Source organism: Fistularia commersonii, chromosome 27, assembly GCF_037954325.1.
Source record: "Fistularia commersonii isolate RoL2024-O1a breed Wild chromosome 27, RoL_Fcom_v1.0, whole genome shotgun sequence".
In the NCBI taxonomy this organism is placed as follows: Eukaryota; Metazoa; Chordata; class Actinopteri; order Syngnathiformes; family Fistulariidae; genus Fistularia; species Fistularia commersonii.
Window position 1 is genome coordinate 14,305,925 of NC_141310.1, and position 27,784 is coordinate 14,333,708.

General features: G+C 59.3%; 1 protein-coding gene across 4 annotated transcripts; it reads left to right on the top strand.

Annotated features, from left to right (window-relative positions):
* Window positions 1-1,790: 1,790 nt before the first annotated feature.
* On the top strand, window positions 1,791-27,549 carry kif13ba (kinesin family member 13Ba). 4 transcript variants are annotated; one of them, XM_086174905.1, is made up of 39 exons: window positions 1,791-2,045; window positions 2,733-3,000; window positions 6,938-7,031; window positions 11,902-11,914; window positions 12,339-12,399; window positions 12,556-12,648; window positions 12,765-12,945; window positions 13,947-14,034; window positions 14,564-14,698; window positions 16,449-16,561; window positions 17,159-17,270; window positions 17,342-17,554; window positions 17,625-17,735; window positions 17,818-17,952; window positions 18,111-18,241; window positions 18,308-18,394; window positions 19,717-19,907; window positions 20,019-20,304; window positions 20,499-20,661; window positions 20,764-20,919; window positions 20,999-21,148; window positions 21,359-21,484; window positions 21,570-21,743; window positions 21,816-21,973; window positions 22,075-22,207; window positions 22,277-22,432; window positions 22,506-22,605; window positions 22,683-22,809; window positions 22,899-22,954; window positions 23,046-23,170; window positions 23,376-23,651; window positions 23,730-23,882; window positions 23,965-24,042; window positions 24,146-24,196; window positions 24,371-24,509; window positions 24,757-24,887; window positions 24,997-25,056; window positions 25,537-26,086; window positions 27,222-27,549. In XM_086174905.1, exons 2-39 carry the CDS (start codon window positions 2,913-2,915, stop codon window positions 27,413-27,415), a joined length of 5,388 nt encoding a protein of 1,795 aa, XP_086031031.1. In that variant the 5' UTR covers window positions 1,791-2,045; window positions 2,733-2,912; the 3' UTR covers window positions 27,416-27,549. The 4 variants fall into 4 exon arrangements, with proteins under 4 accessions (XP_086031031.1, XP_086031035.1, XP_086031034.1 ...); XM_086174909.1 differs by having other exon boundaries at window positions 25,789-26,086; XM_086174908.1 differs by having other exon boundaries at window positions 24,790-24,887.
* Window positions 27,550-27,784: the final 235 nt, after the last annotated feature.

Consider the following 27,784-nt stretch of genomic DNA (forward strand, 5'->3'; position numbering starts at 1 on the left):
TGGTTTTTCTGCTTTGACGAGGACGGCTTCTTGGACTCCTCTCTCCGACCGTCCGTCTTTGCGGGACAGAACTGGAAGATTGCCGTCTTCAAAAGGACGTTCCTCGTCCTTCGGGCGAGGCGGACCGTGGAGTCTCGCCCTGGCGTGGAGGCTCCTCACACACACTCCCCTTCTTATGTCCCTTCACCGGCTCCCGTCGGCGCCAGCATCAAGTCCAAGACCCCGGTGCTCGTCTACCGGCCGGTGAACGGGACGAGCCGTCTTATCTCCAGGATATGGTGGAGCAACATGTCCTACCCGTCCCCTCAGATCCTCCACCTCTGGGTGACCGTCCACCCGTCACTTAGAGCCCCCAGCTGAAGATCCAACCGGTCTCAGCTCTTCTCGCTCTCGGCTCCTCGGCTCCTCAGCTCCTCGGCGCTGGAACAAACTCCAGAAAAAGGTCAGAACGGCAGGTCGCTGTCCATCTTCTGCTGTGAGCTGGAAACACACCTTTTCACCAAACACTTCCCCACTAATCACACTTAGAGCCCCCAGAAAAGAAGAAATGAATGTATGTATGTATATGGTTCTGAGATGCTGTTTGGTCGAGGTGACGTCTGACTTCCAACTACTGGTACTTTAGATCTTCGGTGACTGAATTGCACTTTTTGTAAGTCGTTTTGGATAAAAGTGTCTGACAAATGACTGGAATGTCATGTCATGTAATATAATATAATGTCATGTAATGTAATGTAATGTGATGTCATGTAATGTCATGTAATGTGATTTAATGTAATATGATGTAATGCAATGTAATGTGATGTAATGTAATGAAAAGTAATGTAATGTAATGTAATGTAATGTAATGTAATGTAATGTAATGTAATGCTCCCCCGTGTCAGCCCTGTGTTTGTGCAGAGCTTGTTTGGCCTCCTCTCTCTCCTCAGTGCTGATGGAGAGTGAGGCGTCTGCTGGTCTGCTTGGTCTGCAAAGTTCTCGGACGAGGGGCGAAACGTCTTCAGGTGAAGAAACTCAAATCCGGTCGCCAAGACAGGAATCGTCAGTCGAGCGTGTCCTGCGGGCGGGTCGGGGGTCGCAGCCGTGCTCGGGTCCCCTGGACCCGTCCATCGCAGCCTCCAAATATCATACAACTCAACAATGAAGTGAAATGAAATAAAACGGTATCTGACGGGTACAGTTGTTATGGTATGATGAATATGATGAATGATAATGGGTTGTGGGGATTTAACCACTTATTTATTTTGTTTTTCTTCACAATTTAAGTTTGTTATTGATCAAATTGATCAGTTAATCTTGAATTTAAAGAACCAGAAGGCCCAGAAAGTCTCTCCAGTCGTCAATCTGCAGTGAGTGAGCCTGGGGGTCCAGGTTTGTCCAGCAGAAGGCACAAATGTCCCCTTTATAACTTTGGCGTTGCATTGGCTGTAAAATTCGTCCATTTTTCCCCATTGATTTTTGTAAAAACAGCACTTTTTTGGTTTATTGATTCCACCATTTTTATTGATAAATCCAAAAGCTTTTTATGTGTGTATTAGATAGATAGATAGATAGATAGATAGATAGATAGATAGATAGATAGATAGATAGATAGATAGATAGATAGATAGATAGATAGATAGATAGATAGATAGATGTGGAAGCAGTCGAGCAGGAAATCAGCCTGTCTTTTATTTTGAAAGGGCCAACCGGAAGTGATCCTATTGAACGTGTCTCATGTGAACAGCGGAAGTGTCGCGTGACAGGCAGGGCCGTGGAAACATCTGGTGGAACGGGCATCTTCTTCTTCTTCTTCTTCTTCTTCTCCTTCTCCTGCTTCTTCTTCTTCTTCTTCTTCTCCTTCTTCTTCTTCTGCTGCTCCTTCTTCTTCTTCTTCTTCCTCCGTGGGTCCGAGCAGCTGTCAGCGGCCTCGGCGCCCCCCCATCCCCCGCCTCCACGGCCGTGTTTATCCCGGGGAGCCGCCGCGCCACGCCGGTTGTTCCTCTCCGTGCCTGCGTCGTGCGTCGTGCGTCCCGCAGCCCCGCAGCCCTGGAGGCCCGCAGGAGGTCAGTAACGCCGTGTTTCTTCTCTTTATGAGAAGATCGCCGCCAAGCTGGCTGCTCCGCCGGAGAACGCTCGCTTTTTCTCTCTTCCTCTCAACTTTGGGGGAGCCCCCTCCCCCCCCCCCCCTTCCCTCCGGGCGTGTGACAGCGGTCCCTGGCGCCCCCCCGGAGGCTGTCGGTTGGAGCTTCCGAGTTCTCAAGTTTGTTTTAAAGAAATAAACAAAGCGAAACCCGAATCCGATCCCACCCGTGTCGCGTCTAGCGGGTCTTATTTCGTGCTTTTATTCTGAAATCAGAGATCGGGCGCCGGAAGCCGCGCCTCGCTCCCCCACCGCTAGCTTGACGCCAGGGAGGGCATCCACAGGGAGGCTGCCTTCCGTCGCCAGGCGTTTCTTCTCCTTCTCTTCCTTCTTCTCCTCCTCCTTCTTCTCCTCCTTCTGCTTCTTCGGTGTTTTTCCGCCGCCGCTCCCGGCCGAGAGTCCCGGACATGAACCCCGCACGGTACGTACGCCGAGCCCCGTCCGGCGGCCCCCGGGCCGGGCAGCTATGTCGGCGAAACCTCGGCGTCCCTCCCGGCGCGGGTTAGCCGGCTAGCGGCCCCGACCGCCGGCCGCCGCCGTCCCTCCGCCGGCCGCCTCCCCGGCCCCCGGCTCCCCTCGCCGCCTCTCATCCGCCCGTGTCTCCCCGCAGCTCCGGCGCCTTGGTGGAGCTCGGCCGGGCCGGGAGCGGCTGAGCGGCGGCCGCCGCCCCGGAGGACCGCGTCCGTTATCCTGCCATTTCCGAGAGGCCGCCGTGCCCGGGGCGCGGAGCCCCGCCGGGCGGAGCCTGCAGCCGGATGAGCTGAGAGCCTCCAGGACCTCCGAGGCCTCCATGGTGAAGGACTCCAGCATGGGGGAGTCCAGCCTGGACGACTCCAACGTCAAGGTGGCGGTTCGAGTGCGGCCCATGAACCGGAGAGGTGAGGCGGGCCGGGCGGATCCTCCAGACCTGGCCCTGCAGGGCGGGGGGTCCGGGGGTCTGGGGGGTCTTAGGGGTCTGGGGGGGTCTGGGGGGGGTCTGGGGAATCCGCAACACTAAAACACCACGACTCTCCTTTCTCCTGAGATTGTGGACTTCAGAATGACCTCAGCAGGGCCTTTCCAACATCTCCTCTTCCCTCATTAAAAAGAAGAATACCGTCTTTTTAGTTTGAAAGTCAGGGACCCAAAACAAGCCTTGACTCTTAGTTCTGGAGGAGGGACTTGAAAAACCCAGAGGGTTTCGCTGGAGGGCAGGAGAACCTCCGCAAACTGTCCGTGGAGGTTCTCCTGGTGTCCGGATCTTCTCGTCGTGGCGACCGGACGCGATGCGGCGAGAAAGAAAATGGAGCGCGGCCGTCATGGCGAGAAGGTTCGGACAAGAACTCCGGAACCTTTATTTTGAAGGTCCGGGGCTTCACGCGGTCCACGCCGGGTCACCGGTCCTGAGAAAGGAGCTCGAGACATTGATCAAGAAGTCATGGAGTCCACAAGAAACGTCTCAGCGCCGGGGGGCCGAGGGACCTTCTCCGCTCCTCCCGCGGGGTCGCGACCCGCTCGGCCCGCCCGCTGTTTGGAAGCCCGGCTCTCGGACGCAGAAGCAACGCCAGAGGCGGTCGGATGAAACCGGCGAGGCTTTATTTTGGAGCAGACAGGAAGTTCCCGTTCGGCTCGGCGCGCTGCCGGCAGGGACCTCCGACCCGCCTTCCAGAGGAGTCGGGGTAGAAGCCCCTGACCGTCCGGGGCAGGAGGTTGCTCGGACGTGGCGCGTGGATTCTCAGGAACGCCCCGCGGCCCCGCCCATCCTTCCTGTCCGGCCGCCGCGCAGCAACGGCGGGAAAACATCTGACAGTCAGAGCTCTCGCCGCCGCTCGCCACGGGACGCCATTAGTGAGATGAGCTATGGATTTAACAAAAAAGGGGCAAGTGCTGGATTTTAGCTGGTCTGGATCACACATGGTGTGTGTGTGTGTGTGTGTGTGTGTGTGTGTTGCGTGGGCCTCCCCCTGCATGGCTGCCTGCCATCCAGCCATATTTAAAGCCGGTTTATGTGCGAGCGCAGGCGTCTCAACGTCCTGGTTCCCCACCGGCCACCAAGGAAACTCACCTGTCAGGTGGTCTCTCAGAGAGTGTGTGTGTTTGTGTGTGTTTGTGTGTGTGTGTGTTTGTGTGTGTGTGTGTATTGAGGTCAGCAGTGGCTTCTGCGGTGCCTGACGTGTCAGTTCTGGTGTTTAGATCATAGAATCATGAAACATGGCGGTCAGGAAAGGGTTAAAGCGGACCTGCGGTCTGCTGCCGCCGCCGCCGCCGCCGCCATCATCTTTGTGTCATGGCTCTGTCAGAGCCCCCCGGGGTGGGCGGGGGAGGGGCATCATGTCAACTTACATCCTCGTCTCTAAAATTAGACATGAGAACAAAGACTCAGTGTTGGTCCAGATCTTCACGCTCCGACGCTCCGCTCCTCTTCACACGTCCACATTTCCCATGGAGGCGGCGCCGTCCTCCGTCCCGCCGTCCCGCCGGGCGCCCGCCGATAATCCCAATCTGGCCTCGGCGGCTCTGGAGCTTCGGCTCCCTCTGCGGGTCCGGGGTCCGACACTGCGAACACCTGCCGTTGTCATGGAGACGGGTGCAGCCGGTTGTGAGGACCATCAGTGTTGTGTTACTATGACAACGTGATCTGAATATCTGAACCGCCGGCAATTCTGGATTGACAGCGGTTTGTAGAATGATTGCTTGGAAGAGCTCTCACACACACACACACACACACACACACACACTGTCAGGGGGACATATTATGGTTAGTGGCTTTCTGGAGGAATGTGTGTGTGTGTGTGTGTGTCAGGGTGTGTCATGATTGTAGAATGGAAACAGTGACACATCTCCCTTCCATTAGCTTGAGTGCTAATGAAGACTGAGCTGTCCGGCGTGTCTCCCAGTGACTCTGCCTCCGCCGCCGCCGCCGCCGCCGCCGCCGCCTCCCAGGTGTCTTAGCTTCCGTCCGCCGTGAGACCTCCGTCTTATTTCCTGCCGGTGCAGCTTCAGGTCGCCAGTCATATGACGGTCCGTGTCCGTCGGTCAGCCGTCGGGGGCCTCGGACGGGAACCGCCGTTTCCCGCTGTGGAGGGGCGTGGCGAAGGCCCGGGCGGGCGGGAACAATACGCGGGCGTCCTCCCGCCTCCACCTGGGACGCCGCTGGACGGACAAAGGCAGGAAGGGAGGGCGTCCCAGGCGCTGTTTGCCAGCGTTGCGTAATGTCTTGCGTTCCCATGGCCGCGGCCCGGCCGGCGTGGAGGTCGTCCCCGCTCGGTCCCGAGGAGGAGGAGGAGGAGGCCGCGTTAGCGACCGCGCGAGCTAATCCCCCTCCCTGGCGGCGAGACCCCGCCAGACCCATGTTTGCCGGCGTTGCGTAACTCGGAGCGTTTCCATGGCGTGGGTTCGGGCGGTCCGGGGGAGAGCCGGCCCGACGGGCCGCTGGAAAGTCGGAGCCGCCGACGGAGGAAGGAGAGCGCGATAACAATGGGTACATTTATCCAAACTGCACGCCATCACACTTTCCTCGCCGCCGCCGAGCAGGAAGCGCAGCTGCGGTGCCCGGGAACGGAGCCGTCGGGAGTCGGGCTCCGTCTCCCTCCTCCTCTTCGGGGTTCCACGTCGGTCGGGATCCGACCCGTCACGACCCCCGACCCGCGCCGGAGCGCACAGACTTTTACTTTCAGAGGAAACTGAGACAGAGTTCCTTATTTCGATCTTAGCTTGTGTTTTGTAGCGTTCAGGCGCTTGTTATTTTCAGGTTCAAACAAAACCCTGTTGCCTGGCAACAAAGTCACGGCGACCGTTTGATGCCCTGCAGGTAATCGGGACGTTCCAGGCCGCCGACACGAGCCGCGTCCCAACGCACCAGCCACAATGCCGTGTGTGTGTGTGTGTGTGTGTCTGGCACTGATAAAGTGGTGTAAACTCTAAAAGTGTAAACAGCGAGTCCCTGTTGTTTTCATGGTGACTGACAGAGCCTGGGTGGAGCAGTGTGTGTGTGTGTGTGTGTGTGTGTGTTTACCATAAACATGTTGACAAGACCCCCTCCACACACACACACACACACATTAGCTGGAGGTGAAGTGTGTGTTACTGGGTAGAGGAGGCTGCTGCAGCTGCTATCAGGAAGCGTCACAGAGCAAACAGTGGATTCCAGCTGAAGGTGTGCTTTTGTAGCGCTGACCTTTGACCCCACTGTGCAAGGGGGCAAAACACAGGAGGAAGTCCTGAGTGTGTGTGTGTGTGTGTGTGTGGGGGGGGGGTAACAAGTCCTGCAGCCAGACCTATTATCTATGTGATGAAATGGCAAGGGTGTGTGTGTGTGCGTGTGTGTGTGTGTGTTGCAACCATCGTGGTCGTCCCGCTGACAGCTTCAGCTCAGACAGGCGTGCGGCGTTGCCCCGGCAACCGTGGTGTTGTCCCGTAGCCTGCAGGTGGTGGCTGGTGTCCACGCCCTCCATGACCATTCCATCTGCTTACACTCCTCACTCCGGTGGTCAGGCGGTGATGTGGGACGTTCTCGTGTGACGGCTGTCCCTCAGGCCAAGGTCAGGAAATTAAAAGCCCCGGCCAGCAGGTGGAGCGGTGGCGGCGGCGGCGGCGGCGGGCAAGGGGAAGTTGAGCTGTAGATTCAATGTCAGAGGAAGTGGAAGGCAGAATATTTAGTGGGCTCGTTCCTGCTGCTTCTTCTGCTCCTTCTTCCAAGGGCACCTCCTCCTGACCTCTCCGGGCGAGGTCTTGGTGAGCGTCCCTCCAGGCAGACGTTCCAGATGTTCCCTCAGGCCTCGGACGCCGTGTCGCCCCCCCGCTCATCACGCTTCCTCTTCTCCCCCCCGCCCGCAGAGAAGGAGCTCAACACCAAGTGCGTGGTGGAGATGGTGAAGAACCAGACCGTCCTCCATCCTGCCGGGACCAACCTGGGCAAGGCCGACTCCAGGTAACCCCCGCGCGCCTCATTGATCTCCTTCTCCGTGGATTACTGATTGGCTCTGTGGATGAGGAGGCGGAGCTCCAGCTGGCTGTCACATGACCAGCAGCTTTGTCCTCAAGCTCATGCTGATCTGGTTAGGCTGAGATTACACCCGTACTGATCTGGCTTCTGGAGTATCCATCACCCCGGATTATCGGTTATTGATCGGAGGGTGTGTGTGTGTGTGTGTGTGTGTGTGTGTGTGTGTGTGTGTGTGTGTGTGTGTGTGTGTGTGTGTGTGTGTGTGTGTGTGTGTGCAGCAGTAGTATGCACAACAATGTGAGCCTTTGTTTTTGTGGGGGGTGGATGAAGTAAATCCCTGCATCAGTGAGGATGCGGCTTCGATAAATAATGTTTTGTTGTGTTTAATCACATATTCTCACGGGCTGGTGGTTGGCCGGGGGTGTGACTGCCCCCCCCCCCACACACACACAACACACACACACACACACACACACACAGACACACACCATCACCCCCCCACCCGACTCTTATCAGCGTCTGGAGAAAGAGCCTCTTGTGACTGCAGATTCCACATCGGAAGTGGGGAAACCAGGCCTGCAGGCAGGGAGTCAGCAGCAGCTGGGAGTGTGTGTGTGTGTGTGTGTGTGTGTGTGTGTGTGTGTGTGTGTGTGTGTGTGTGTGTGTGTGTGTGTGTGTGTGTGTGTGTCGGCTGGCAGACAGGGGAGGCGGACAGGAGCGATCATTCATGAAAAGATGGACTCCTCTCTCCTCGGTGCGTCGGCTCGTCACTCCGACGCCTCGGTTTCCTCCCTTTTTCCCGGCCCGTCTGTTTCCGTGGCAACACAGAGGGAGGTCGACCCCGGGTCGCCGCCAGTGACCATGGAGGCTCTTCTCTGAGAGAGGAGATGATGGAAGAAGAAGGAGGAGAAGAACAACTGGGGGGATTGAAAGGAAAACCCCTAATTCACAGCGGCATCTGTCCGCCATAAACCTTCCTGCTGACATTTATGGAGCAGCAAACAACAGACGGGACGCCGGCCGGAGCTCCAGGACCACCAGGACCAGGACCTGCACCACGACCTGCACCACGACCTGCACCACGACCTGCACCACGACCTGCACCACGACCTGCACCAGGACCTGCACCAGGACTACCAGGACCAGGACCACCGCACCAGGATCACCGCACCAGGACCACTGTACCAGGACTACCAGGACCAGGACCAGGACCACCGTACCAGGTCTACCAGGACCAGGACCACTGCACCAGGACCTGCACCAGGACCACCGCACCAGGAGTACCAGGACTACCGCACCAGGACTACCAGGACCAGGACCACTGCACCAGGACCTGCACCAGGACCACCGCACCAGGAGTACCAGGACTACTGCACCAGGACCTGCAGCAGCCGGGGCCGTTCACTGAACATGATAAGAACATCCACCAGGCGTGATCCAGGAATCAATCATCCGGTGCACGGCTGGTGCACGGATGGCGCACGGCTGGTGCACGGATGGTGCACGGATAAGGGGAGGCGGGCTCACGGGGCAGCAGGTGGGAAAGACCTCGCTGACAATGACATGGGACAGTCAGCTTCATGTAGAGGAGAAGGAGGGGAGAAGGTGGCCGAAGGTTGGCCTCGTCTCCTGTCCAACATGACCAGCTGAATGTCCTGATCCACCATCTCTCACACACACACACACACACACACACACACACACACACTGCCGATGCGTAGCGAGGCTACATGCTAACAGGCACAGGGTGCGGCTCTTCTCCTGGTGCTTTGGTGGCCACTGGATCTTCTGGTGGTGGAATCCAGGCCAGTGTGAGCGGAGCAGAGAAGACCAGGTGGCCGTGCAGCCTGGATGAAGGTCTCCTGGGGCGGCCGGACAGTTTGTATCTGAAGCCGAGGATTAGCCGTGTTTGGACACAAACAGAGGCTTTTCTCTGAGGACCTCCTGGGCTCTGAGGACACTCTTCAGCGAGCGCCGCTGATGCGACGCCTCGCGGACGCCGGCCTTCCGGACGCCGCCGCCTCCCGGGTGCTCGGAGCCTCCCGGGTGCTCGGAGACGCTCGGCGACGGCTCTCAGACTCTGCGGCTCATCGGCCGGCGGGGCGGCAGAACATCACCGCTAAAACCTTCAAGTTCGGAGATGAGGAGGAGAAGCCGGTCGGGACCTGTCAGGAGAATCTGGTGATGCCGTGATGTCACTGTGATGTCGCCGTGATGTCGCTGTGATGTCACGGCGCCATGATGTCATGGCGACACGCTGACGCCTCCTCGGTGCGGCCATGATGAAGGGCTCTTTGTTTACCTCCATCCACTTCCTCCATGTTTGTTGGAAACAAGGCGAGGAAGTCGGCGTCAGTCTCCTGAGCGGACACACACACACACACACACACATATTTTCCACATAGCTGTGTGTGTGTGTGTGTGTGTCCTGGTCCGACTCCAGGTCAGCGTCAGCAGACCAACAGGCTCCTGAGGGAAAACAAATGGATGTGTTCAGTGTGTGTGTGTGTGTGTGTGTGTGTGTGTGTGTGTGTGTGTGTGTGTGTGTGTGTGTGTGTGTGTGTGTGTGTGTGTGTGTGTGCGCCGTCACACGGAGCACCAGCTGATCCTTCTGTCAGTGTGGTGTGTTTGGCTCCGCCCCCTTGCGAGCGGCGTCTCCCCGCCCTGAATGCGTTGGAAGGTCACTTCCTCCTCCCAGCTCGCCGCTCGCCGTGCCTCAGCTTTTCCAGCAGAAGGACTTTGCTCTGCTCCGCCTCCGTGGCTGATCTTCACCTCTTCCTCCCCCTCCTCCTGCTTCTCCTCCTCCTTCTCCTCCTCCTCCTTCTCCCTCGCCGTGGCCATTTTCCTTGTTTCCCCCGTCAGGAAAACAAACTGGCGGCTGTGTGTTCAGAAAGGGGTCAGATGTTTGAAGTCCTTCAGGAAACTGAAGAAGTGTGAAGGAGAAGCATCCTGGAAAGGGCCAGGCTTTCACTGGAGTCGTGGGTAGAGGCATGAGAAGAAGCCCAGGGGAGTGGAGATACCTTCAGCCTGGTGACCTGCTGGCTCACAGCGCCTGCACAGCCTCCAACAGCTGGAGGACAGGCAGCGATCCATCAGGTGGTGCTCAGAAAGCCTGAGATGTTTGGAGGAGGGAGAACCTAATATGACCTAGTTAGTGTCCTTCGTTAGCCGCGGCGACAGGTGAGCTTCTGGTGAGGGTTTAAAAACCAGACGGGGACGGTTCTTCTGACCTTGGCTTTGTCTGAAGACGGAGGCAGGAGGTCACTGTTCTCCGACCTTCACCTGGGACGCAGCTGCTCTCTGCAAGCAGGATGGACCCCGAGGGTGAGGAACACTTCTGTTCTTCAGAAGGTCCCGGCGACGACCACGGCCGAGAGGCGGGGCTTGACCCGGTCACATCATCTGTCCATCCTCCGAGCGTCGACCTCCTCATCCACACCTGCTGAGGACGTGGTCTTCGATGAACCCGCCGGCGGGAGGAGGACGGAGAACCAAGCAGGAGGTCGTGGAGGAGCAGCAGGTGCTCTCCTCGTCCATGATGGAGAGCGCCGAGGTTCTCCGAGCTCCGGCCGACCCGCGCCGGCGTCGGAACCCCCTCCGTCACCATGGCGACAGCCACGGCAGCGCGTCAGGCGGACGGCGGGCGTGTTTCAGATTAACATTCCAGCCCCCCCCGCGGAGGGAGGTGGTACAGTCCGGGGGCGGCGGCCATGCGTGAAGACATTTTTTAAATGATGAGGAGGAGCGAGGGGGCGTGTCCACGACTCTCCTGACTGCAGGCTCGCCGGTGTGTGTGTGTGTGTGTGTGTGTGTGATGATAAGATGTGCCCCCCTTGCGGTCTATGGAGCAGCCATGACAGCTGTCATCACTCCATACATCAAACATGCTCGACCCCCCTCTTTTGTGTGTGTGTGTGTGTGTGTGTGTGTGTGTGTGTGTGTGTGTGTGTGTGTGTGTGTGTGTGTGTGTGTGTGTGTGTGTGTGTGTGTGTGTGTTGTGCTTCAGGAGTTTGTAGGTCAACCTCAAACCTCAGCCCTTGATAAGCATCCTGGTTGTGAGATCTGATTGGCTGATGGTGGAGGTCTGACCCAGGAGCTGCTCCTGGATCAGCTCCTGGCAGCAGGTTCCTGCATGCTCTCGCGGCAGCAGGCGGCCAAGTTCTAACAAGATGGAGAACTCCACCCTCTGCCTCACCGCCTGAGGGACAAGCTTCTTCTCTGCCAGGTCAGGGTGAGACCTCCAGGTCAGGGTGAGACCTCCAGGTCAGGGTGAGACCTCCAGGTCAGGGTGAGACCTCCATGTTGGGTGGAGACCATCCTTTGTCTTGCATCACATGTCCCTTTGACAAAGCAGCCACGTATTCTTCATCGGTCTCCCGAGTTCCTCTCCTACCAAACATCTCGCACACGTCTCTGACTCACCATCTCTCTGGTCCAAACCAGTGTCAGGTTCTCCTCCAGCCCTCACCTTCTCCCAAACGTGGCCCCCTGCTGGCTCTCAGACGTCCAGCCAACAGGGACGGGGTTAATGGCCTGGACTCCGGCCCCGGCAACAACATGACCTTCGGGACTCTCACATGAAACACACACTGTGTGTGTGTGTGTCTGTGTGTGTGTGTGTGTGTGTGTGTGAGTCAGTGTATGTGACTAGTTTTTACCTGCTGCCTCGTGTTGCGTTTGTGGGCTTCCTGTAAAATGGGCCGCTCCATGGAAAGGCAGTGTGTTCTCATGGCCGCTGCTCTGCTTTCCCACCGGCTGTGTGGGAGCCTGAAGGCATCACGTCTGCAGGACTCTGATGTGAAGCTAATCTTCTCCCTTCTCCTCCCTGCACGCTCCCATGGACCCCCCACACCAGGAGTCAGTCCAAGGTAACCACACACACACACACACACACACACACACACACACACACACACACACCGAGTAAGGAGCTAATTCCACCACTATGAATCATCAAGTTACACAAAGACGTGTGTGTGAGTGTGTGTGAGAGCGTCTGAGTTCCTCTCAGTCAGAGACTGGCTGCTTGAAAAGACTTGTTGCTGGAAGTCTTCTAGACGCTCAAAAGTCCCACTGCCAGTGATGAACCTGAACACAACACGCTGTTTGCTCCATGACACTGATTAGCAGGACACGCGCTCTTTCTTTTTATGGGATGATCTGGAATTCCAGTGCACGTCACCACGTGCACTCTGTGCCCATTTCCAGTGAAGCAAACATCCAGTGTGTGTGTGTGTGTGTGTGTGTGTGTGTGTGTTGATGCTAACGCTAACCTGGACTGGCTCCCTCCAGGTGTTTGCCTATGATTACTGCTTCTGGTCCATGGACGAGTCTGACAAGGAGAAGTTTGCAGGTGTGTCCTCTGAGGATTGATTAGATGTTATCTTCTCCTGGAATCACTGTGTTGAATATTAAGCCTGTGTGTGTGTGTGTGTGTGTGTGTGTGTGTGTGTGTGTGTGTGTGTGTGTGTGTGTGTGTGTGTGTGTGTGTGTGTGTGTGTGTGTGCAGGTCAGGAGGTGGTGTTCCAGTGCCTTGGTGAAAGTCTTCTCCACAACGCCTTCCTGGGCTACAATGCCTGTATCTTTGCCTACGGACAGACAGGTGAGGTCCCACACACACACACACACACACACACACACACACACACATCTGTGTGTGCACTCCCAGTGTGTTAGAGTGATGTGTGTGTGTGTGTGTGTGTGTGTGTGTGTGTCCAGGTTCAGGGAAGTCATACACCATGATGGGCTCGGTGGACCAGCCCGGCCTGATCCCTCGCCTCTGCAGCGCTCTGTTCGATCGCACCCAGAAGGAGCAGCGCGAGCAGGAGAGCTTCACCGTGGAGGTCTCCTACATGGAGATCTACAACGAGAAGGTCCGGGACCTGCTGGACCCCAAAGGGTACGTCCCCCCGCCTCTGCTTTGAGGGTTACCCCCTCGTGCGCTAGCGTTGGCAGAAGAAACAACTGGCAGTGGTTTCCATCAGAGCTGTGGAAACCTCACGGCGCAGAAGGTTTCCAGGAGAACCTAGAGAAAGCTCCGCGGGCGTTGGACCGGTCACGTCATGTGGAGTAGATATCCTGGACAACCTGAAGCTGTCCAGCATTCTTGGGTGGAGCGGTGTTTGTCCATCAGACCTCCCTGGGTGGACCACGTGAACATCTGACTCTCAGGTCTGCTGGGCCTTTCCTGATTGAAGCTCCAGGGTTCCTCCTCGTGACTTCATTTCCAAGAAAAGCCCGCAGAAGATGAACTTGTGGAGATGTGGTCACCTTGGAATCGGTAGAAAATTAAAAGTAAAACACGCACCTGATGTTGGCCGGTGAGGAGACGATCCAGGAAACCGCATGAAATCACCTTCAGAGCTGCACCGACAGATCACACAGGGATCAGTGTGAGAAGAAGCCAGAAGAAGCCCCAGGGTTCTCCTGCTCCTCAACCAAGCACAAGGATCTCCTCCGACTATCTGATCAGATAATCAGCGGCGCCGTGACTTCTCAGATCCACCGAGCAAGAGGAGGAGGGAGGTCTTCAGTCAGAGGAAAGGGTTTTGGATACCTTCTCCGGTGTGGTCACCATGTCAGGGAGAAGGTCCGAGTCCAGTAGTAGGTCATGTGTGGGGCAACCAGGAGGTCTCCAGGATCTCCAGGTCTTAGTTTAAAGTCATCATGTCTGCAGACCGTGGTCCCTGCCGCCACCTGCTTCTGGTCCATGGAGAAGAACCCCCGTGACCTCTGACCCTAGCAGAGAGGAGCCTAACATCTGACCTCCATATGGGCTTCTCAGAGTGCTGAAGTTGTGGTGGTTGAGGTCCAGGGGCAGAAGAAGAAGGTCTGCCTGCTGGAGCCGCTGGACCTGCAGGTGTGGAAGCCGTGGACTGATTGATCTCCTCTCCTCTGCAGGGGCAGGCAGACCCTCAGGGTGAGGGAGCACAAGGTTCTGGGCCCGTACGTGGACGGCCTGTCCAGGCTGGCCGTGGCCAGCTACAAGGTGAGCACCTGGACCTTCTCTCTGGCTGCAGGACCTCCATGTAGCAGACCATCAAACCCCTGACTCATCTGTGTCTTTACACCTGTCACCTGCCTGGGTTCTCACCAGGTTCTCACCAGGTTCTCACCAGGTTCTCTCCAGGTTCTCTCCATGTTCTCTCCACACGTTCTCTCCACACGTTCTCCACGTTCTCTCCACGTTCTCTCCATGTTCTCATCACGTTCTCTCCACGTTCTCTCCAGAGGTTCTCTTCATGTTCTCACCACGTTCTCTCCACGTTCTCTCCACGTTCTCCCCACATTCTCAACATGTTCTCACCACGTTCTCTCCATGTTCTCACCATGTTCTTTCAATGTTCTCCCCATGTTCTTGCCACCATCTCCTGGCTGGGTTCTCCTCATGTTCTCCTCCCTGTGTTTACTTTGTGGGTTCTGTCCACGCTGTCCTGCCTGGGTGGTCCATCTCCTCAGCAGGTTCTCAGCGTAGCGGTCTTCTCCTTGTCCTGATGTCCTCCTGTATCTCCTGACAGGACATCGAGTCTCTGATGTCTGAGGGGAACAAGTCTCGCACCGTGGCAGCGACCAACATGAACGAGGAGAGCAGCCGCTCGCACGCCGTCTTCAACATCATCCTCACGCACACGCTGAAGGACCTGCAGTCGGGGGTGAGCCTGGTGGTCGTGGGGGGGCGGGGCCTCGGCGGCGGACCAATCAGCAGCGGGGCTCCCGGTGGTCGTGGGCGGGGCCTCCGCGGCGGACCAATCAGCAGCGGGGCTTCCGGTGGTCGTGGGCGGGGCCTCCGCGGCAGACCAATCAGCAGCGGGGCTCCCGGTGGTCGTGGGCGGGGCCTCCGCGGCGGACCAATCAGCAGCGGGGCTTCCGGTGGTCGTGGGCGGGGCCTCCGCGGCAGACCAATCAGCAGCGGGGCTCCCGGTGGTCGTGGGCGGGGCCTCCTCTGTTCCAAACGTTCCTCCTCTGCTGTCCGAAGTCCTCCTGCTGACCTCTGAGTCAGCAGAAGATCATCTCCGCAGCGTCCATGCTGGCCGGCCAGCCGTGCTGCTCTCAGGCCTGTTGTTGTCGTGACGACGCCGACACACAAAGCCGTCTTTATGTGACGCTGCTGCTCTGAGGAAAGCAGCCCATGAGAGGAGATGGAGAAGGTGTCTGGTGTTCTTCTCAGATGTTGGTTAGCATGTTAGTGTGTTAGCTGGACAGGCAGGATGCAGTGTCTGCTCTCCTGAGATCTTCTCCGCTGACTGGAGTCCTCCTCCTCCTCTCCTCTGGCCTCCAACCACACTTGAATTACAGTCCTGGACCAGCACATGACTTCAGCTTCTGCTGGACTCCTCCTCCTCCTCAGAGCTCAGGGTCCATTTGAACCCAGACCACATACCAGGATGGAGACCCGGAGCTCGGTGGAGGCGGTGATGGCCAGACAGACAGAAAGATCTCTGGACGGAGATCCACCTGCTCCTCCCGTCCGGACGCTGCCGAGGAGCCCCGGCCGTGGCCTCTGGTCTCCTTGGACTCTGGTCTCCATGGCTTCTGGTCTCCATGGCCTCTGGTCCTCATGGCCTCTGGTCTCCATGGACTCTGGTCTCCATGGCATCTGGTCTCCATGGACTCTGGTCTCCTTGGACTCTGGTCTCCATGGCATCTGGTCTCCTTGGACTCTGGTCTCTGTGGCCTCTGGTCTCCTTGGACTCTGGTCTCCATGGACTCTGGTCTCTGTGGCCTCTGGTCTCCATGGCCTCTGGTCTCCTTGGACTCTGGTTTCTGTGGCTTATGGTCTCCTTGGACTCTGGTCCTCGTGGCTTCTGGTCTCTATGGCCTCTGGTCTCCATGGCCTCTGGTCTCCTTGGACTCTGGTCCTCGTGGCTTCTGGTCTCCATGGCCTCTGGTCTCCATGGCCTCTGGTCCTCGTGGCTTCTGGTCTCCATGGCCTCTGGTCTCCATGGCCTCTGGTCTCCATGGCCTCTGGTCTCCATGGCCTCTGGTCTCCATGGCCTCTGGTCCTCGTGGCCTCTGGTCTCTAATTACATCTGGAGCCGAGCTCCCGGCTTCCACGGCTAATTGTCCGTTTGAGCCGAAGACCGACGGAGACGGAGCTGGATCCTGGACTCTGGATGGAAGATCTGAGCCCGTGAGAAGGACTCGGCCCCGGAGCCCTTCATGTGCCGACGTCTCCCGTCCAGGTTTTTTTTCTTCCCGCACACCAAAAAAAGACCATCTAAATAAAACTCGAGCAAGAAGCTGCAGGAGAAGGAGAAGACCTGGAGTGGGACACGAGCGTCGCCTTCACCGTCAAATGTGGAATTCCAAACCAAAACAGGGCGACTCGTGGTGGCGGCCTGGAGACGAGGACCTGCTTGGTCGAGAAGAAAAGGACCTGAAAGGACTGGTTTGTCCCTGCAGACCAGCGGGGAGAAGGTGAGCCGGCTGAGTCTGGTGGACCTGGCGGGGAGTGAACGGGCCGCCAAGACGGGAGCGGCTGGAGAGCGGCTGAAGGAGGGGAGCAACATCAACAAGTAGGCACACACACACACACACACACACACACACACACACACACACACACACACACACACACACACACACACACACACACACACACACGCAGATGTTTCCCACAGCAGCATTTAAATCTTCTTTGTCTGAGTTTTCTTTCTAACCACAGCACATCCTCCAAACCGAGGCTTCCTGCTGCCATGAGCTGCAGTGGAGCTTCAGGAGATGTTTCTGACCGGGGGGGCATTTGACCTTTGACCCACTGGGGGGGGGGGGGGGGGTGAGCTCCAGCTGACCCTGCTGGACGTCCACTGATGGCTGGTATGTCAGCTTAGATATCAGACTGAGGAATCCATTGAAACCTGGTGGATCCACAACACACACACACACACACACACACACACACACCAGTCATTTGGCAGATATTCTCAGTGGAGATGCCAGGGATGGAACCCAGGACCTCATCCATGCTCTACCGCTGAGCTCGTCATCGCTGTAACTACTTGTTCTTTCCTGTAAAGTCCCGTGGAGCTCCTTGGAGGTCCCGAGGCCCCCTGGTGTCTCCTGGTGTGTGTGAGGTGGCCTTCTTCAGGTCCTCGGGTCTGTGTGTCCTCCAGGTCTCTGACCACCCTGGGCCTGGTGATCTCGGCTCTGGCCGAGCAGGGGACGGCCAAGAACAAGACCAAGTTCGTCCCCTACAGGGACTCGGTGCTGACGTGGCTGCTGAAGGTACCTTCTGGTCCGGTAACTCGCCCAGGCGTGGCGAGCAACACCTCACCCGGTCCTCCTCCTGCCCTCAGGACTGCCTCGGGGGCAACAGCCGCACGGCCATGGTGGCCACGGTGAGTCCGGCGGCCGACAACTACGAGGAGACCCTGTCCACGCTGCGCTACGCCGACCGGGCCAAGAACATCGTCAACCACGCCGTGGTCAACGAGGACCCCAACGCCCGCATCATCAGGGAGCTGCGAGAGGAGGTGGAGAAGCTGAGGGTGCAGCTGACCCAGGCTGAGGTGAGCGCCGCTCCGTGTCCGGCGAGGACCTTCTCCGCCGAGCCTCCTCACCCGACGCCCTCCTTTGCAGTCCCTGAAGGCCCCGGAGCTCAAAGAGCGTCTGGAGGAGTCCGAGAAGCTCATCCAGGAGATGACCATCACCTGGGAGGACAAGCTGCGCAAGACGGAGGAGGTGGCACAGGTGAGCGTGGCGACACGGGGCCGGGAGCTTCTCCGGGAGCCGGGCCGGTATCAGGGTGACCTGGACTGTCCTGGGTCTGCAGGAGCGGCAGAAGCAGCTGGAGAGCCTGGGGATCTCCCTGCAGTCCTCGGGCATCAAGGTCGGGGACGACAAGAGCTTCCTGGTCAACCTGAACGCCGACCCAGCGCTCAACGAGCTGCTGGTCTACTACCTGAAGGTGCGCGCCGCACGCCGCTAGCTCGTTAGCGCGTCTCTCTCTTCGCTCCGAGGGTCCGTCTGAAGGCCCCCCCCCCTCTAGTCGACCTTTGACCGCGGCGCTAGCTTAACCCCTGCGCGCGCGGCGAGGCCGCCCGCTAACCCGGGTTCCCCGTGCAGGACCACACCCTGGTGGGCTCGGCCGACTCCCAGGACATCCAGCTGTGCGGGATGGGCATCCAGGCGGAGCACTGCGTCATCGACATCACGGCGGACGCCGCCGTCGTCCTGTCGCCGTACCGCAACGCCCGGTGAGCGGCCGCGGAGGGCAGCCGAGCCGGCGGCGAGCGCCCACGCTGACCTGTGCTGTCTGACAGGACGTGTGTGAACGGATCCCCGGTGACCAGCGCCCTGCAGCTTCACCACGGCGACCGCATCCTCTGGGGCAACAACCACTTCTTCAGGTACCCGACGCCGCGCCTCCGCGCCGTAGGATACACACTCCTGGTTAGCATTGTGGGTAACGGCCTCCGCGGGAGGAGGAGGTCCTCAGACCTCCGGCAGGACCGCAGGAGATGCCTCGGCGTTGTGCTCGTCCCCGACGAGGGGAACGTTTCCGCTGTAGGACGGAGGAACTTCCCAGGTGCCGTTCGGCTTTGCGGCGCTCGGTGGCTCAGAGAGAATCACGGCCAGCAGGAGCAGGTGTGTGTGTGGGGTGGACTCGTCCGTGAGGAGATGGAGACGGAGAGCGTCCTCTATGAGATGGTTCGATGGTTTGACAAAGAGGAGCAGCTTCACCCGTCCAGTTAGTCATAAAGTGGAGCAATGTTAAATTTAGCACCACGTTATAGCGTGAAAGGTGGATCCGGGAGGTTCAGTGGAACTTGAAACTCCTCCCAACACCTCCACTACATCGGCTTTTAGCCCGTATTACATTACATTACATTACATTACATTACATTACATTACAGTCATTTAGCAGACGCTTTTATCCAAAGCGACTCACAAAAATCAAGAGGGTCTTCAGCTTGTCTGAGACTCCGTGGTCAAATTTTTGTCAAAATCTTCTTGTCGTGGCACCTGGATTTGATATTCTTCACTTGAAGAAAATCAAGTCCAGTTGACCCAGATGACTGAGAACCTCCCAGGACATCTCCGTGGTCAAATAATGCTCTTCCAAACTGAAAAACCTGGTCAACGTATGACGATCCAGTGTGAGGCTCCATAGGGATATTTTATAGGTGCCCAAATAAAAGTCCTTCGACAACACATTTGTTGATATTCAATCATGCTAAATACATCTAAATACAACTGACCAACTATTTGGGACTTGTTTGTAAATTGTAAAAAAACCACTGTCTTTTTCTCCTGAATGGATTATATGGATGGAATATATGGATATTACTATTTGTTATATTATAAAGTGCACGTCCCTTCTTTAAAAGCACTCGTAGTGTTTTGATTCGTCTCCACGGGAAGTGTCCAGAGTCCAGGTCGGACCGTGAGGACGTTTGGTCCTGAAGACCGGCATCTGCAGGCGTCCCGGTCCGCCTGCTACGGCCTCCGGCTCGGCCCGCGTCTCCTTTATTTACTTTCTGCTGTTTTAGCTTCTCCTCCTCCTGGTCTGCCGCTAACCGCTCTCTCCAGGGAGGTCTGAGCAGGAAATGATGTTTACACAGCAATCCAGCGGAAGCACTATTGAGGGAAAACAGAGTAAACGATGCAGAAGATTGCAAAGGACAGTTTGATCAGATCCCCCCCTTACCTCCAGCCTTTACCCCGCCAGGATCAACCTGCCCAAGCGGCGGTCCCGGGCGGGCGAGGACGAGGACGGCGAGGGCGGCCCCATGAAGAAGAGCGGAAGCAGCGAGCAGCTGGACGGTGACGGCGACTCGGCCAGCGAGGTCTCCAGCGAAGTGAGCTTCTCCTACGAGTTCGCCCAGACGGAGGTGATGATGAAGGCCCTGGGCAGCAACGGTGAGTCCCCCTTCCAGGGAGCGGCGGCGCGCGAGCCGCGTGACCGCTCGCCACCTCGCCGTCGTGGCTGACGGCGGCGGCGGCGTCCCTCCGCCCGCCGCTCTGCTTCAGACCCCATGCAGGCCGTCCTCCAGTCCCTGGAGCGGCAGCACGAGGAGGAGAAGCGCTCGGCCCTGGAGCGCCAGAGGCAGATGTACGAGCAGGAGCTCCAGCAGCTTCGCCGCAAGCTGAACCCGGACCGCCCGTCCCCGGGGCAGGCCGGAGGACCCGCTCTCGGCCAGCAGGGCGGCGGCGGAGGGCAGCAGTCGCACTACCGCAGCCTGGAGAGACTGAGCGGCGCGGGGATGAGCCACTCCACCAGCGCCCAGAGCCGGCTGAGGCAGTGGAGCGAGGACAGGTACGTCCACCTGACGCCGCAGGCGCAGGCCGGTCTGAAGGACCTCCGCTGGACTCGTGAAGAGCCGGCTGAGAACGTCGGCCGCGGGTCGACCAGCCGCAGGGCAGATACAGATGTTTCTCACGTCGCCTCGGCTCCGCAAAGTATCCGAGTATCTTCAGGTGTCGGGCTCAGACGAGGTCGTCCTTCCGCAGGGAGGCGGTGCTGGTGAGGAGCTTGCGGCGGCTGCGGGAGCAGATCGTCCGAGCAAACCTTCTGGTGCAGGAGGCCTGTTTCATCGCAGAGGAGCTGGAGAGGCACACGGAGTACCGGGTGACCCTGCAGATCCCCTCCGACAACCTCAACGCCAACCGCAAGGTCCGCCTCACACCGGGAGGAGCTCCTCAACAAACATCTTGGATTCAGTCTAATGTGTGTGTGTGTGTGTGTGTGTGTATGTGTGTGTGTGCGTGCGCACAGAGGGACGCTGTGCTCAGTGAACCTGCCATCCAGGTGCGGCGCCGATGTCGCGGGAAGCAGATCTGGAGTTTGGAGAAGATGGAGAACCGTCTGGTGGACATGAGGGAGCTGTACCAGGAGTGGCAGGACTACGACCTCCACCACAACGACAACCCCGTGAGCTCCTTCTCCACTGCTAACGGTTAAGCTAATGTTAGCCAGCTAGCCGCTCCTAACTCCCCCCCCCCCCCCCCAGGTGATGCGCTCGTACTTCCGGCGTGCCGACCCCTTCTTCGATGAGCAGGAGAACCACAGCCTGATCGGCGTCGCCAACGTCTTCCTGTCCTCGCTTTTCTACGACGTCAAGCTCCAGTACGCCGTTCCCATCATCAACCAGAAGGGGGAGGTAGGGAGGAGCGGCGAGTCTCCGCCGTGCGCTTCTTCACGTCCTCCGCCTTCTTCTCTGTCCTCCTCTGGAAAGACCACCTTTCCTGCGAGTTTCCGTTTTAGTCTCTAACAGGCTCCAGGTGGGACTGAGCGAGGTTCAGGGGAGCAGGAGCTGAGGTGGAGATGGTTGCTGGGATCTTCTCAGACTGAAACCTCTTTCCACCACCAGGTGGCCGGGCGGCTTCACGTGGAGGTGGTGAGGGTCGGAGGGGGGCTGGAGGACAGTATGGCCGGGGGGGAGGAGCTGGACAACAACCAGGACGTGGAGGTCCAGGACCGTAAACTGGTCTGCATGGTCAGAACACACACACACACACACACACACAGATTTGGAAGTCCCCTCAGACCCCGGTGCCGTGACGCATCCACCCGTCCTCCAGATCAAGATCCTGCAGGCCACGGGTCTCCCCCAGCACCTGTCCAACTTCGTGTTCTGCCAGTACTCCTTCTGGGACCAGCGGGAGCCCATCATCGTGGCGCCGGAGGTGGACACGTCCTCCTCCTCGCCCAGCATCAAGGACCCGCACTGCATGGTGGTGTTCGACAGCTGCAAGGTGAGGCCCGTTGCCGAGGCGACCGGGGGTTGAAGTCCTCAGAGGTGTGACCCCCCCCCCCCCCCCCCCCAGGAGCTGTCGGTGTCGGTGTCGGAGGACTTCATCGAGTACCTGACGGAGGGGGCGGTCGCCATCGAGGTGTACGGACACAGGCAGGCGGACGCCGGGCGCAACCCGGCGCTGTGGGACCTCAGCATCATCCAGGCCAAGACACGCACCCTGAGGGACAGGTGGACTCACACACACACACACACACACACACACACACTGAGGCTGACCTACGGGGTCAGATCTCCAGCAAGCCTCATCTGGTGGTGTGTGTGTCGCCCAGGTGGAGCGAGGTGACGCGGCGCCTGGAGCTCTGGATCCAGATCCTGGAGATCAACGAGAACGGAGACTTCGTCCCGGTGGAGGTGGTTCCTGCCAGGGACGTCAGCACCGGGGGCATCTTCCAGCTCCGCCAGGTGAGACACACACACACACACACACACACACACACACACCCTCGCCAACCACCATCTCCCCGTGTCCAGGGCCAGTCCAGGAGGATCCAGGTGGACGTGCGCTCGGTGCAGGACTCGGGCACCATGCCTCTGATCGCGGAGATCGTGCTGGCCGTGTCGGTGGGCTGCGTGGAGGTCCGGCCGGCCCTGAGCGGCGCCGAGGCCGACGACATGGACAGCTACCAGGTGAGGCGGGGGGGGCGGGGCCTGCGGGGGCGGGGCCTGCGGGGGCGGGTCATGATTGGTCGCTGTGCGGCAGGAGAGAGACCTGGAGCGTCTGCGGCGCCAGTGGCTGTCGGCCCTCACCAAGAGGCAGGAGTACCTGGACCAGCACCTGCAGAGCCTCGTCAGCAAAGCAGGTAGAACACGAGCCCGGAACCGGAACCGGAACGGATGGAGGGTCCGAGTCTGACCCGGGTCCTTCACCCCCCGGCAGAGAAAACGGAGGACGACGTGGAGAGGGAGGCCCAGCTGCTGGAGTGGCGTCTGACGCTGACGGAGGAGAGGAACGCGGTGATGGTGCCCTCAGCCGGCAGCGGCATCCCAGGAGCTCCGGCCGAGTGGTGAGTGAGGACCCTCAGACCCTCGGAGGCACCAGATGTTCTGCTGACGCCGGGGCGCCGACTGAAGGCTTCTGCCGGATTCTCCGCAGGGTTCCCCTCCCGGGCATGGAGACCCACATCCCCGTCCTGTTCCTGAACCTCAAACGTACGTCCGCCTCGGCCCGGAGAAGGTTTGGAGCGGGAGCTTCTGGCCGCCGCTCCTCACGCCCTCCTTGTTCTTCCGTGCCGCTCCACAGCCGACGACCTCAGCTCCCAGGACCAGTTCGAGGTGCCGGACGCCGGGGGCTGGGACGCCACGCTGAGCGGCGAGGACGAGGACGACTTCTTCGACCTGCAGATCGTCAAACACCACGACGGCGAGGTGAGGCCGCCCGCCCTCCTCCGGGCCGCCGCCGCCGCCGCCGAGGACTTTGCCTTCACCGATCGGACTCAGGCGTGAAGGAACAGAGGAACGTCTCATCTCTGATGGAACATCTGCACGTCCTCTGACGCCTCGCGGCGTCTTCCCGTCACCGTCTACCTGTCGACACCTCATGTGAGGTCCTCACCGTCCTCCGTCCCCCCAGGTGAAGGCGGAGGCGTCGTGGGACTCCACCGTCCACGAGTGCCCTCAGCTGAGCCGCGGCGGCGCCTGGCCGGAGCAGCGCGCCTACCTGACGGTGCGGGCGGTGGTCCAGCTCAGCCACCCTGCAGACATGCAGCTGGTGCTCAGGAAGAGGATCTGCGTCAACGTGACGCCGGGACGCCAGGGCTTTGCCCACAGCCTTCTCCGCAGGATGTCGGCGCGCAGCACCCTCCCCGGCTGCGGCGTCACCTTCGACGTGGTGTCCAACATCCCCGGGGTAAGACCGGCGAGGAGGCCGACCCCCGTCCCCCGAGCTCCGACCCCCCCTGACCCCCGACCCCCGACCTCCCCCCAGGACGCCCCGGGGTCCGAGGACCGGGAGATGCTGGCCCGGATCGCCGCCAGCGCCCACAACGGCCAGTCGGCCGACGACGAGGCCGCCATCGAGAAGTACCTCCGGAGCGTCCTCAACCTGGAGAACATCCTCACCCTGGACCGGCTCAGACAGGTGGGCTCGCAGCTCCTGCTCTCCCGCCGCCCGGGAGGCCCGGTGGTCACGCTGGTCACGCTCCGCCTCGTATCTCCTGCAGGAGGTGGCCGTGAAGGAGCAGCTGGCCGGCAGAGGCAGGAGCGGCAGGAGGAGCCTCAGCTCGCCGTCCGTGCACAGGGTAAACAGGAAGTCCTCCTGCTGGAGGAGCTCCAGGGTTCCACACTGATGCAGCACCACTGAATAGTGTGTGTGTGTGTGTGTGTGTGTGTGTGTGTCCTCAGCTGTCGGGCAGCAGGCAGGACCTGTCCACCACGTGTCTCCTGGATGACAAGGTGAGGGTCTCAGTCTCCTGTGACTGAAAAGGTTTGCGAGCTTTCCGGCCTCTGAAAGGCGGAGCTCCTCCCCTCTTTGTTGGAAGCCCCGCCTCCAGATGGCGGCGTCCGTCCCGCATCCGGATCTCCTCCTCGTGCGTCCGTCTGACGCCTCTGGTGGTGTTTGCTCCTCAGGTTCGCTGGGAGAGCCAGCAGGACATCTTCTCGCCGTCGCAGTTGTGCCGCCCGCTCCCGCGCCCCGCCTCCTCCCCCTCCACTTGCTCCGCCTCCTCGTCCTCCACGCCCTTCCCCGCCGCCCCGGAGCCGGAGGCAGGTAAGATCTCCTCGCCCGCCTCCTCCTGCCGTCGAGCCTCCGCCTTCTGCTCATTTCCGGCGTGGATCTTCTCCCGCCCGCCGTGGAGAGGCGGCCGTCGGTTGCCCGCCGCTTTAGAAATCGCGGTTCAGACCCGTCGCCGTAGCGACGACGATCATCTGCGCGGCTGACGCCGTCTTCTGTGCTGGCTTTCACCTTCTCTCTCTCCATCTTCCACACCTCCTGGCCTCCTCCTCTCCCCCTCCAGGTCTCTCAGGACTTGCTGCCTCTTATTTTTCAGTGAAGGCGTTGGTTCCTCAGATGCCCAAACTGCTCAAGTCTCTGTTCCCGGCGCGCGACGACAGGAAGGAGCTGAGGCCCTCCACGCCCAACCAGCAGGTCAGGAACACCCGGGGGCGGAGCCTCACACCGTGCGTGTGTGTGTGCGTGTGCGCGTGTGTGTGTGTGTGTCAGTGTGTGATGGTGGATTTTTGTCGTCCTGCTGCAGCACACGCCTCGCATCATGACGTCTTCTGGAGGAGAAGACACTCGGGCCAAGGCTGAGACGGTGAGAGGCTCCTCCCCTTCTTCTCTTCTTCTTCTCTTCTTCTTCTCTTCCTTGGGTTCTCAATCCTCTCTGACAGCAGCCAGTTGTTCCTGTAGCCAAAACACGTTCTTCATCCTCCACCTTCCTCTGTCCTGGTCCACCTCTGCTTTCCTCCTCCGCCGTCTTCTTCTGGACAGAAGTGATGGTGCTGCTTCCTGGTGTCCAGGTGAGGTTGCCAGGAGGAAGGTGGAGAAGGATCCTCGCTCCTCCGTTGAGCTCCGGGCTCAGGACCTTCAGGCCGGAGGAAGGTCCGGTTCTCCTGGAAGGAGGACGGGTCCTCGGCCCCCCCGATCCCCTCCTTCAGTCATGTTGTTGTTGTTGTACCTGCAGATGTTCTTCTTCTTCTTCTTCTTCTTCTTCTTCTTCTCCGGCGACTGACACTGACTGCTGTTCTGTCTGCATGCATCCCTCTGTCACCATGGCGACCGGCGCCCCCCCCAGGCGGCCGTCCAGCGCCCCCCCGCCAAAGAGCGACGGTCGGAGATGTCGGAGGCCCCTCCTCTTCCTGTGCATGACCCGCATGACTCCGCCCCCCTCAGCCCGCTCAGCCAATCGTCCAGCGGCTACTTCTCCACCAGCGTCTCCACCGCCACCCTGTCCGACGTCCTCCGCCCCTCGTCCTCCTCCTCCTCCCTGCTCGCCGCCGAGACGCGTTCCCCGCCGAGGGGCGCTGACGTGACCTCTCCTCCCCAGTGTGGCGCCAAGATGGCCGCCAACGCCGTCTCCCACAGCTGCGATGACGTGGCGGCGGCGGAGAACTCCGCCCCGGAGCGGAAGCCGGCGAACCCGGGCGGAGGAGGCGAGACAGCGGAGAGGAGCGACGTCTTTGCCGACGGCCGAGACCGTCGCCACGACGACGCGCCGCCCGACTGGCTGGTGGACGGCGCCGCGGTGACGGTCGGCAGCGGCAAGGCCGGGACCGTGCGATACGTCGGAGCCACGCTGTTCGCCGACGGCGTGTGGGTGGGCGTGGAGCTGGACACGCCCGCAGGTGAGTGGACCTTCTCAACACGCCGCCGCCACACATTCTGCCCTCTCATTGGTTCCTTCCTGCCCCGCCTCCCACACACAGCTCCTCCTGGTGGAGGCCGGAGGCTCTGCAGCGCACGCTACGCTAGGCTAGGCTACGCTAGGCTCCTGGACCGATTCTCTATCGGCTTCTATCCACTGTCACTCGCTAAGTTCCTTCTCTGCTCTCCATCCAGGGCTCCCCCTGGGTTCTCACCATCTTCTCACCATCTTCTCACCATGTTCTCCCGCCTGGTTCTGCCTGGGTTCTCTCCATCTCCTCACCGTTTGCTTTCCATGTTCTCATGCCTGGGTTTCCCCGTTGTCTTCAGTGTTTTCCAGCATGGGTTCTCTCCACGATCACTTGTCTAAGTTCTTTCTCTGCTCTCCATCCTGTGTTCTATCCATGTTCTCTCCATGTTCTTCATCCTGTGTTCTCTCCATGTTCTCTCCATGTTCTTCATCCTGTGTTCTCTCCATGTTCTCTCCATGTTCTCCATCCTGTGTTCTCTCCATGTTCTCTCCATGTTCTCCATCCTGTGTTCTCTCCATGTTCTCTCCATGTTCTCCATCCTGTGTTCTCTCCATGTTCTCCATCCTGTGTTCTCTCCATGTTCTCTCCATGTTCTTCATCCTGTGTTCTCTCCATGTTCTCTCAATGTTCTCCATCCTGTGTTCTCTCCATGTTCTCCATCCTGTGTTCTCTCCATGTTCTCTCCATGTTCTTCATCCTGTGTTCTCTCCATGTTCTCTCAATGTTCTCCATCCTGTGTTCTCTCCATGTTCTCTCCATGTTCTCCATCCTGGGTTCTCTCCATGTTCTCTCCATGTTCTCCATCCTATGTTCTCTCCATCTTCTCTCCATGTTCTCCATCCTATGTTCTCTCCATCTTCTCTCCATGTTCTCCATCCTGGGTTCTTGAGTCTGTGGGCACTCAGAGGTTCATTGAGCACCAAGGTGTCCGTAGGCGTGAGTGAGCGGGCGAATGGTTGAATGTATGATTGACAGGTGAGCGGTGCGGGTTAAGCCCCGCCCCTCTGCCCAGAGTCCTCTGTGATTGGTTGGCGTAGATGTCGGTTCCGTGTTGCCCACGGTGACGCTGCCCCGTGTCCTCCAGGTAAGAACGACGGCTCGGTGGGCGGCCATCGTTACTTCCACTGCAAGGCGGGTCACGGGGTTCTGGTCCGCCCGGACCGGCTCTGCGTCGGCCGCCGCGCCGCAGACTCCGCCCCCTCGGCCCACGTGCCCGTCCTGCGGGGGGAAACGGCGTTGACACGGCGGGGGGACGACCGCAAGTCCTGGAGCAGCTGAGCAGAGGAGGAGGGGGAACTGACTCCGGCTGGATGTGGGAGAAGGTCTTCCCTCTTCATCCTCCTCCTCTTCATCCTCCCAGCTATGCAAGTGACCTCCCCCCCCCGAGCTGGAGCCCACGGACCGCCGGAACCCCGGCCGGGGCCGCCGGCACAGGAAGCTACGGCTGAGGCTAAGGCTAAGGCTAAGCTGAGGCTAAGGCTAAGGCTGAGGCTAAGCTGAGGCTAAGGCTAAGGCTAAGGCTGAGGCTAAGGCTAAGCTGAGGCTAAGGCTAAGGCTGAGGCTAAGCTGAGGCTAAGGCTAAGGCTGAGGCTAAGGCTAAGCTGAGGCTAAGGCTGAGGCTAAGGCTGAGGCTAAGCTGAGGCTAAG